At 28.0% G+C, this 12274-nt stretch overlaps 1 protein-coding gene across 1 annotated transcript; it reads right to left on the bottom strand.

Moving 5' to 3' along the window:
* Positions 1-1105: 1105 nt before the first annotated feature.
* LOC133822992 (MADS-box protein CMB1-like) lies at positions 1106-11935 on the bottom strand. The gene is made up of 8 exons (XM_062255516.1): positions 11382-11935; positions 9273-9351; positions 8811-8872; positions 8248-8347; positions 4738-4779; positions 4539-4580; positions 1508-1656; positions 1106-1392 (listed from the first exon to the last, which is right to left on the bottom strand). Exons 1-8 carry the CDS (start codon positions 11564-11566, stop codon positions 1272-1274), a joined length of 780 nt encoding a protein of 259 aa, XP_062111500.1. The 5' UTR covers positions 11567-11935; the 3' UTR covers positions 1106-1271.
* Positions 11936-12274: the final 339 nt, after the last annotated feature.

Here is a 12274-nt window from a genome sequence, read left to right as displayed (position 1 = left end):
ACTCTAATGATTTTATTATTGTATTTATGAATCTCTATATGAAAATTACTTTTATGCATGTATTTATGTTTTTTATTGTATGTTATTTTGTGCAATAGGGAGCATGCATATAGACTTGTATAAATAAGATTAAACATATTATACTCAATCTTTTTTTTATTGGACAGTAATACCTATTGTTTTCAAAGTGTTGTACTTTTATATCCAATATTTTTTCAGTGGTAAATATACGTAGTGTTTTTATAATGTTGCATTTTTTTATACCCAATATTTTATATATATGGTAAAGATATCAGCTTTATATTAAGACATTGGTTATATTTAATGTAATAAAAAAGATTGGGTATAAAAATGCAACATTTAATATATTTACTACCAAAAAATTTGAGTATAAAAGTAATTTATCGCAAAAAAAAGAATTTGATATAAAAGTGTAACATTCTGAAAATATTAAATATTTTAGTAATTATTTACTCGAAATAGAATACCAGTGAATCACTACCCTTACCTAAAAGAGCCATTAGATTTTCTTATTGTTACTTAAAAAGTAATCTTAAATCATTCCATCAGGAATCTCATCCCTCAAAATGAACCGATAAACTGCTAAATTACTCATATTTAAATATATATATATATATTGAAATAAATAATGGTAACTAAAAGAGAAAATCTGGAGCGAAATATATAGAACCAAAAAGAAAAGTACAAAGGTATCAAAAAATTAGTGCAATTCAAAAGGAAAGCAAAAACAAAAAAATATTCTAACATATTAATTATTTCGCCATAATTAAGTTAATTACCGTATGGAACCTATGGCATGTTTGAGTAAAAATCTCCAATAGTTAGAAATACTTACAATGGTTATCGTTAAGTTTATTACATAAAATTTTTTTCCCCTTTTATTACGTGAGTACTATAAACTCTCATGCGACTTGGTATCTTAACTTATATACATTGGTATCTTTTCTTGACTCTTTTGAGTAAATTAATTAGACCTATTATTTAGAAAACTTATCTCAAAATGTAAGATATCAAGTACTGTGAAGTACTACATGGAAGCATGTGCCTAACTAGGTAGTTCATGAGCATATATAGATATATGGAAATATATATATGGGACTATTCAAATTAATGTTTTAATATATAGTTCCAATAGCTAAATATAGCTAGAGCACACAAACTAGAAACAGTTTATTTGTTGTCTCCTCTTTTAAGAACATTATATTATAAGGAGACATAAAAAGGACAACAAATAGTTGCTAGCTAGGGCTTTAAAGATCAAAACATCTGCGGTCCACTGAGCTGCAAGCCATCAAATTTTGCATTGAACGGGCTGCACCCACATTTTCTTGACCTCTCATTCCAGAATTAACAGTAGTAGTACCGTAGCTTCTGTCAATTAATAATATTGATCACAAATTAAAAGGAAATAAATTAGATAAATAGAACAGAGACTATACATATATACAAATATTCATAAGGAAAAGACAGAATATTACGTACGTACCCGATCTGCAAAGCAATAGTATTATTGCATCGCAAAGGCTCAAAATTGAGTTCCACTGGCTGAACTGGATGGTGGGTATATCCAACATTTTGGTCCTGCTCCCCATCATCTTCACTTTGCTCAGGAATTAATCCACAAATTTTCTCCAACTGCTCAACATGAAAATTCAAACACGATTTGTAATTAGAAACATTTAGCTTCAGATCACATACACTTTGAATTACAAGGAATTAGTACAAAATGTCCCAATTATAAATTCTAAAAGAAACAAACGTAAAAGCAATATACTAATATTACAGTTTGGATGTTATAATTTATTTATTTTGTTTAAAATCAAATAGCTTCTCTTGTGCATATTTATATGTACAGGACAATTTTTATATAAGAGCTTCATTTTAAATTTTACTGATGGGGCTCTTTAGTGTTCTCGATCCGTAAACAGTTTTCAGCACGATTTTTTTTATAACCGTGTATATTATAGCTGTTTAGAGCATCCTGTAAATTTTCAGAAAATTCTGAATAATTTACAGTACCAAAAACTAGGTTCAAACATGTTGTTTTTCACGTACATACAAAAATTTGTCACGCGTGCAACAGCATATTTGAACTTAGTTTTCAGTACTATAAACTATTGGAAATTTTCTAAAAATTTACAAGTTGCTCTAAATAGCTACAATATAAACGATCATAAAAAAAAAGATAATTACGATATATATTTGTTAATTTATATATGTTATGCATAGGTTTTTAGTATTTTTTGGTTAACAGTTTTAAAGCTAAAGTGGCTTTCTATCTAAACATGCTCATATATATTAATATATATTTGAGTACTATAAGGTAAAATAAAAAAGCATGAAAAGCATACAATATAAATATACATATCCAATATATAGGCGGCTCTTTTGATAAAGGAGGTAACACGCGACTGCAACGGACACAGTAAAACAAAAAGCCAAAGATGCATGCATGGTACTACAACGATGTTGAAATGAGTTCACTTACGCATGTACTTCCAAATCCAATAGCGACGTGCTAAAATAATAAGGTTTTGTCAATACAGTTATAATTAACATTGAATGATGTTTCTTTAATTTCACTCTCTGATGATACTATGATTGCCTGCTACTGTGATCAAGTATTGGTTGTTTGGTTCCAGATATATATATATATATATATATATATATATATAAAATAAGGTTATGTCAACAGCTATAATTAACAAATTCACTAGAAGTTCATAAATTACTTATATGTATAGGAATTTTCTTATGTAGGGTGGAAGGGTCAATTTTTATTTTTGGTACTTTGAGAAATTATAATTAATTTTTTTTTATATAATATCGTACATTATAGTTATAACAGGTATCATACTAATTTTTTGGAAATTCTGAATAATTTACGATGTCGAAATCACAATTCAAACATTCAACTACACAAATGCTTGAATTTTATAATACACGTGGAAAACAGACTATTTAAACTATGATTTCAGTACTGTAAATTATTCAAAATATTTTGAAAATTGGCGGGATACCTACTATTACAATCATGTACGCTCATAAAAAAATTGGGTTAAAATTTCTCCAAATATGAAAATAGAAAATGTCCCTACAGTAGGGGCAAAAGTGATGTCCCTACAGTAGGGGCAAAAGTGATGCCCCTACCGAAGAAGCTATCTATCTCTATATTTATATATATATATATATATATTCATTAGAAGCCTTGTTAATTAGTTGTAATCACTGCTTACGTGCACTACTACAAAAAAAAGGTTTTTTAGGGCACGCCCCCCGCGAGTCTTCTATTTGCGAGCCTTAAAAAGTAAAGTATTTTAGGGCTTGCAAAAGAATTTTATGGCACGCGTTGCAAGCCCTAAAAGAATGGCCGGCATCGGCGGTGGCCCCACCACTCAACGGTGGTGGTTTGGGAAGACAACGATTGGGCTTCGAAGCCCAAGTCTCGGGGAGCGTGGTGGTGGTGGTGGTGGTTCTTCTTGGAACGACCTAGAATGGTTGGATTTGCACTGTGCTTTCTCGGACCTCTATGAATTTCAGCGAATATCAACTTCCAATTCTGATGACTGTTGAGTCTGATCCTTTAGTGGGTTTTGAAGCCCAAAACACAAGGAATACAGTGGTGGTGGTCATTTAGGCCGAGGTGGCTCGAAGTGGTCGAAAAACACATAGAAGTATTTGGGAAACATAGAGCCCCGCAACTTCGAACAGCACTACGCGGTGGAGGAGTGTGCCTGAAGGGCTGGGCTCGCGAGGGTCGAAGGTCGATGACCGTCTAAGTTGCCTAGTCCGATGCATGTCGATGGTGGCCACAGCGGCAGGGGTGACGTTCGGGCCTCACGGTGACATAGGCGGGAGAGAGAGAGAGGGAAAGAGAATCAGGAGAAGAGAGAGGGAATCTGAGGAAAAGAGAGGGAAAAGTGAGGGCCGAGTGTTTTTTATTTTCTTTTTCTTGTTTAATTAATAATAAAACTTTTGCTCAAAAAATTAATAAAACTTTTAGGACCCGCATCAGTAATTAGAGCTCGCAATGTATGTCCTAAAATATATTTTTTAAGGACTCTCGCTCACTGAATATCCTAAAAAGTCTAGTAGATATTTTTAGGGTTCACATCTAAGTGAGTGTCCTAAAAATGTGTCTTAAAAGTTAGATTTTGTAGTAGTAATGTCTCATTTCAATTGCTTAATTATCTATATTTATAGTTGTTATCAATCATTAACATGTTATAGTATATAAAAAAATGTTAAGGGACACTAGCTTACATTATATAAAATTAACATATTATTATTGGTGCAATTTAATTCACTAATATAAACTACAGTATCACCATCTAATCGGGAGGAGTCGCCTCTTAAGATGCTTTATAACGACGCTATAATATATATATTGTTATACTCTGCTATATATATATATATTTAGCTTTTGGCCAATTTATTCACAACTCTTTCTCTCTCTTTCTAGTTTCTGGCTCATGATTAGTTTTGTCATATAGCTAGGTTTGAGAATTGACATATACCTTCCTTTTTAATTCATTGTTCTCTTCCAGCAACGTTTCTTCCTGCAAATTAAACCATAATAATTAGAACTCTCCTTTATGGACAATATTAATTAACACGTACTTGATATGTATATAGTACGTCATATTTAGCTTTTTTCCAAACATAACATTTATAAATATATATATATAGAGAGAGAGAGAGAGAGACATAATGTACCTTCCCTCGAAGATGAGAAAGTTCATCAATCATATGCTGTGTCTGCAAAAAAAAAAAAAAAAAAAGGTGAGAATATTAACATTATTTAATATATAGTTATTTGATGGCTTATAACAGTTCGTTAAAATATATTTGTTTATTGATCATAAATATTACTGCCACGCCTGATTAGAGTACTTAACTATGACAACAGCTTAAGTAATTTCGAGTTTAGTAACTGTAGAAGAATTTAAAAAAAAAAGTTCTTCAAACATTAATATGGAGTAATACTTTGTTTATTTTTATTAGTAAAAAAAACTCAAAATTAATTTCTCTTTTTAAAACAGAAAAACAGTTTTGTTTGTTGCTTTTTGTATTTGTCAAAACTTCGATCATAATTTTTTAGAATAACCCGCAATTGTAACTTCTATAATAATGAGTATAATTATTCAGATTTTTTTTACACATATAATTATTGAGATTTGATATATCTATATATTTAAACTATATATATATTTGCTTACAAAAAAAAAATAATCATCCTCTTCTTTTAGATATTGCTATCGAACTAGCATTTGAGATTTTTTTTAAATATATATATACAGATAAGAGTTATTGACATTCAATATTAAAAATAAATTAAGAGTATTTTAGTAAATACTTTTGACGTTCTTTATTTTAAAAAAGGGTTAAAATTATCCCAATTAAATAATATTATTTAATTTTTGTAGAATAGTTGTTCATCATTTATTATATATATACTAAATAGAAGCAACATACAACTTGCTTAATTTTATTAATAAAATCTATTAATTATATTTATTAAATTTGTATCACTATCATATAAATTTCTAATAAATAAACAATATTATATAAAAAAAATAACATAGATAAACTAAATGAAAAATTAAACAAAAATATTGCTTAAATTTTTTTTATATGTATATAATATATAATAATATTTTTAAACATAATAATTTTTTAATAAAAACTAAGATTATATATTATATATTATTATAATGATATTTTATAATTTTTAAATTTATATTAATATAACTATTAAATATCTAGTCTTATATTAAATTTTATTATAATAATAGTTTTTTATAATATTTGAATTCATATTAATATAATTAGTAAAAAATTAAGATTATATATTATTATCTTAATAATATTTTATAATATTTAAATTTATATTAATATAACTATGAAATATCTAGTTTTGTAATATATATTATTATAATAATAATAATTTATAACATTTGAATTTATATTTATATTAATATAATTATTATATATAGTCTTATATAAAATATTAATATTATCATAGTTAGTTTAAAAAGTATTTTCTGTTAATTTTTTAGAATATTAGGTCAAAGTTAACAAAATAAACTTTTAAAACTGATATTAAATTATATGTAATAAATATTTAAGCGATTGTTCTTTTTAACATTTACTTAGTTGCTTTTTTATTATTATTATTATTTAATTTCCGCAGTAACATAGGATTTATAAACAGTCACATGTAATAAAAGCTGTTTAAGAACGCTGTACTACCATTGAAAGGGGGGGTACTCCACTCACAAAGTGTCAGTTCAGTCGTCAAATTTTCTTTTGTTCTTTAAAAAAATATTAAAAAAACATGTACATATATTACATGGAATATATATCGTCATTATTATAGTATTATACTCAAGCTCGCTTTTCAACTTATAACTAGTTACTAAGCCATTTGTTTGTATTATTAGTAGACATCCAAACAATGGTTATGATAATTAGATTGATTAGTATTACTTTTATATGACCAAAATTAATCAAAACTGTATAATACAGAAATGTTTGACCTAATTATTAATTATTTCTAATAAATTAGCTTTAAGAGATAGTTTATGCTCAGGTACTTATGTCAAGCTTTTTGTTAATCGCCGTACGTGTCAATTATTTAAGAAGAATTTAAATTTGATTGTAATTCAATCTAAAATAGACCCTCGTTAGTTCATGGCATATTAGTTGAACACGTACTCTTCGCAATTTTCGTATAGTCAATTTGATCAATCTTTTTATTATATGAAATTTTTTATTTGTTTATGGTTCTGTAGTACGTACTGAAGAAAATTTATCCTATAAAAGAGAGATTTTATGAACATATTCCCTCAAAAAAGAACGTACATATATAAATTATTATTTTTTTAATATTTATTATATGTGAATAGTATGATACTGTTTTGAAAATGTATATGGGTAGCTAAACCGTGTACCAAAATCAATGAATGTAGATTTGTTTCTTACGTCAAATAATAATGCTCATCAAAATAGCAGACTCTTTTATTTATTACATGTAGGAACAAAATTGGTTAACAGGTTTTTTTTACTATTTTTAACTTCTACAGTATTAGAAATGCAAGATGCATGAATCCGTTCAATATGACAAAATTAATTATGATGAAGAGAAAAAGCTGGTCGTCCTAACAGCCAAGCTAGGTACGTGTGCAGTCTTGAGTAAATTTCCATAACCAGTAAATTGTATAATATATCATCGTAGCAACATCTTAATTAGTATGTATTTCCAAAAATAATTTTATATGTCTCTAATCATTATAATTTCATTTTTGAAAAATAAAAGTAAAAGGCACAAGTTACAATCTTAAAAAAATATTATTGGAAGATAAAATAATGTTTATAAAAATTGAGATCCATGTCGCATGACATATAATAATATAACGGTCCATCTAACCGTTAATTATAACTTAAAATTAGTAATAATATCTGTACTTGTCAACTAATAACGGCATTCTTGTAACGATATCTACGAAGATCGTACTTAATTAATATAATTGTAACAATCTCAAAACATCTCTAAAAAGAAAGTTGAGAAAGAAAGGAGAAGGACAATTAATATTTTCATAAAATAGATGTAAGTTATTATATTTAGCTGATATAGTACTATAACTTCTCGAGTTTATTTATTTATTTTTCAGTTCTTGTAGTACATTAAGTACACGTTTATGCACACAAATTATTTTATATATTGAGAAAAACCTATCAATAAATGACATGGCCTATTTTTAAAATTCTCATATTTGTTAGATGAGGAATTCTATTATATTTATAAAGCAGTGGTTGAAATATATACATTACATTTTAGTGTAATCTTTTGTGTCCCAGAAAAAATCTTTCTTTGCACTCATTTATTAATTTGTTCATTATATTTTTTAACTTCTTTAAAAACATCAGAATTTTATTGATACAAATTGACATAACATTATTTTACAGCATACATGTTAGTACGTGTCCATGATTATGTAAATGAAAACATTATTTCACTGTAATCTATAATATGTATTAGCGTGATGTGTCCATCATCCCAACCTCAACCTGAATTAATGTAATGTTAGGTTATTAAATGCAGAAAAATATGAATCTTAAAACTAGTTAAGATCTTCGATTGTTGAAGTGTCACTCTTGTATTTAGTAATCTATATATATATATATATATATGTTTCTAATTGTAATAAGTTGAGTTGTGTGTACCTTAGTTGATCTGATTTGCTTCAATGACATGTCCAGTTTTTGTTCAAGCTGTTGAATCTCCTTTAGGCCCAAATGCTCCAAATCCTCCCCCAGAAGATTCCTGAACAAAAATGCCAATTTCTTAAACCTTAATATATAATTACCATAGCCAACACGAAAATTTGGTGAGTAGAAAAAGTTTGAGAGAGAGAGAGAGAGAGGAGTTGTGAGGAAAAGAAAAGCCGAAAATAATTTTCGTAAACTTGCTAACTACATCAACACTTCATTCTACTGTCTCAATTTTTTTTGACTGATTTTGCAAATGCCTTTTCTAAGGTATTTTTTTTTTTTTGGAATCAAAACAGAATAAAAATGGGAGATTGTTTTACATATCAGAAAAGGTGAAAATATAATTTAATGTAATTTTATAATATCAAAAATCTTTTATTACAAGCATATGTTTAAGAAGTGAAAATTACAAAATTTTCCCGAGTCTTTTTTCTCTATAACAAAATGAACTGGGGCTTATGATATACTAAAATCCAAGCTTCAAATATACGGGTTATTAGAAAGTGTTGAATTACCTCTGCGTACGTCGAAGGACCTCAACTTTTGCTTTCAGCTTCAGATAATCTTGATAGATGCTCTGTATATATATATGTGATAATGACCACATGGAGTTTATAACACTACTATATATATATATATGCCAAAGTACATATTATATATATATATGAATTATTTTCTGATAATAGTACTTATTGCATATACACACAATTATGTTCAGGGAATAGTGCTTATAGTACATATTATATAGCATATATATTTGTGATAATTCTTGATTGTTTGAAAAAAAAAATTATCTATTTGAGCCTCTTCAAAAAAAATTCTATCTTTTGGACCCCATGGTAAATTCTTGCCTCCCTTCCTGATTATATTTTATCACAAAGAATATATTTAAGATAAAGTTATAGTACGTACCCTCACGATTGAGTAACATCTTTTCTTCAATATATACTAATTGACGATCATTCTTATATACGTACCTCTGTGTCATTTCCAGATAGTTTCCCTTCCTGTGCTCCATAGCTGCATCTTTCGTACCTCTCTAGTGTCTTGGCGATGCTGGAATAAAGTAAAGAGTCAATTAACCAAAATAAACGCGCACACACCCCCATATATATGTCCACTACTCATCATGTGTCAACAACAACTAGATATATATGCCTCCATCGAGTCTAATTGATATTTGATCAAATCCAGAAATTTGACTACTAGAATTTAATTTAAATTTTGTACTCATCAAAATTAACAAAATTAGTAATATTATTGGCAGCATATTACATTAATTGTTTAGATAAAGATAATTGACCTTCCAAGTATTATCTATGTTGACTGCTGTCAAGATATTTCGCCAGTCTTGCACTATCGAATATAGTCACGTATTGAATTCAATTAATACAAATATTGAGCTTAATTATAATTAGATAAATAAAATATTATCATGGCTGCTTAATTTAAGATGAAAAGGCCAACTAACATATATATAAATATATATATATATGTATATAAACGATGCAATGTCATCCTTTAAATAAAAAACAAAATTCTTGAAAAACCATATGCATGTTCAAGCTTTCAGTTATTATATGATCATGATTGAAACACAGTATAGTATTTACTACTTCTGCTTGACTGCTTTCACCACGGTGATGTAACATATCATTGGCCACATAGAAGAGACCACTTATAATTGTCCCAATAAGAAATTACTGTACCAGCTATATACTAAAATGTTGTGAATTTTTTAAAAATTGACATATATACACAGAGTCAAAAGTCATGTATATGTTAATATATAGTTGAGCAGATATACTAATCATATTCTATAAGAAACAAAAGAATATATGATGATGAAATTGTTGAAGATAAAATTTACATCATTTAGACAAACAATAAAAATTCTTCATGTTTACAGTCAAGAGACAATAAAATTAAACTATTTGAATTGGAGAAAAAAGTAGAAATCTATAATTCTCATACCATCTAATAACTAATTAATAGAACTAACTCAATTTCTTATCAGGCTACTCTAAATTCTTCTTAAGTGGATGCGCCATTAATTTTAAATTAGCCAATCAGATTATTATTTACAAAGAGCACAAACCATGACTAAAACTACTCCATGATCATTACTTATGTAGCAATTGTAACCTATTATAATAAACAAAAAAAATCATGTTCAAGCACTACGAGTTTTATTTTTTTAGCATCAGAAATTGACTTCATTTTTATTACAATATATATGTATATATATATATCAACTACTTAGAATTCTATATTCTTCCAAACTATCTTAATATTTCACTCGTTTAGTTTACATATTGCTAACTTACAGAGTACACTTGATTTGCTATAATAAGAAGAGATAATGTGCATGTGGATATAAGTATATATAATAAAATTGGTGAAAACTCAATATTATAATTAGATCGAATAACGAACAGCAGATCAGAGGGAGAGGGAGATCGATATGTATCGGTTACTTGTCTAAAACCAAGATCATGATAATGAAAGTAAAATTATGTAAATGGCAATACAAGTCGATAAAATTATTTTTGCAGCTTTAGGGCCAAATGGGCAACTTTTCTTTTTTTGTATTCTTTGGGACGAATATTCTGCTGATCTCGATTCAAACATCTTAACAACCAGTGAAAAGGAAATTTCGAAAATAAAAAAGTAGTTCTTCGCAATTAACCACCAACATTATCATAATTGGTACTTTATGAATTCATAATTTTATATATACGAATTCCTGTTCACAACCCTGATGGAAAATATAGCTTTATAAAAGACTGTTAAAAAACTACGCGTAGTGTATATATAATAATTAAATAGGATATCTTTCTTTTGAGTCGAAAGATCGAAGGGAAAACCATTTCAATTGATGATCGATGATAAAACCTAGAAGCAGTGATCACTTCCTCTGGGTAGAAATAGTCTTCAAAATGCAAAAATTAATTTAAAACCAGCAGATCAGAAAATCAAATTAAGCAGCAGATTATACCCTTCGTACGTTAATTTTTATATAAAAAAATTCACATAATTAATGGAAAAAAACATGTATATATATATATAAATATGTGTGTGTGTACCTAGGGCCACTGCAAAACTCATAGAGCTTTCCGCGAGCGGAGAAGATGATAAGAGCAACCTCAGCATCACATAGAACGGAGAGCTCATAAGCCTTCTTAAGCAACCCATTTCTTCTTTTAGCAAAGGTCACTTGTCGATTTATCTTGTTTTCGATCCTCTTCAGTTCCACCTTTCCCCTTCCCATTCAAATATATTATATACTTATATATTTCCAAATTCAGTATGTAAATATATATATTAATTAACACACAAATCTTGTACTGCTAAACTACTATATATATATATGTATACTTCCTTATATATGCCCTTCTCTTCTTCTTCCTCCTCTTTAGGGTAAAGTTTCCAATCCTCTTTTACCTATCCCAGCCGTACTATTACCATAACAAAAGCATATGTATATATATATTTAATTTTCAAAAAAACAAAAAAAATAAAAGGAGAGAGAGAGAGAGTAGAAGCAAAATAACTGAGCAAGTTACTTCTGTTTTGTACTATTGGTAGGTATTTTTTTATGAGATGAAATTTGTCCTATTGATGCAGTTGCTTAGTATATATAGGGAGATATTGTACTGTTTATCCTATTCCTAATCTCAGTTTTTCTGACTAGATCCTCACGTAAGATCACATTATAATAAAACAGTCTCATTTGATCCTTTAAAATAATAATAATAATGATAATTATTATGAATACTTTTTTACTACAAAATGATTAAGTACGAAGTCTAGTCCTATACATTCCTGTCTTTTAGGGCCGAGTACGTGTCGATATAAGAATGGTGGGGGACCATAGGCGGACCCACGTTATCCATAGGGTGGGCAGTACCCTGATTTTTTAAAAAATAAAGTTTAATATATTATTTGCATTTTTGCTCTTCCTATATATATCTTAACA

Source organism: Humulus lupulus, chromosome 3, assembly GCF_963169125.1.
Source record: "Humulus lupulus chromosome 3, drHumLupu1.1, whole genome shotgun sequence".
Classification (NCBI taxonomy): Eukaryota; Viridiplantae; Streptophyta; class Magnoliopsida; order Rosales; family Cannabaceae; genus Humulus; species Humulus lupulus.
This window is presented reverse-complemented; position numbering and strand designations above follow the sequence as displayed.

What these genes read in the sequence shown, in the direction of transcription:
- LOC133822992 (XM_062255516.1), bottom strand. Translation starts at nt 11,566, where the DNA reads ATGGGAAGGGGAAAGGTGGAACTGAAGAGGATCGAAAACAAGATAAAT. An exon ending in AGCAAATCAGATCAACTAAG is followed by an intron (nt 4,780 to 8,247) that starts GTACACACAACT and finishes TTTTTTTTGCAG; the next exon opens with ACACAGCATATGATTGATGA. An exon ending in ACTATTGCTTTGCAGATCGG is followed by an intron (nt 1,393 to 1,507) that starts GTACGTACGTAA and finishes ATTAATTGACAG; the next exon opens with AAGCTACGGTACTACTACTG.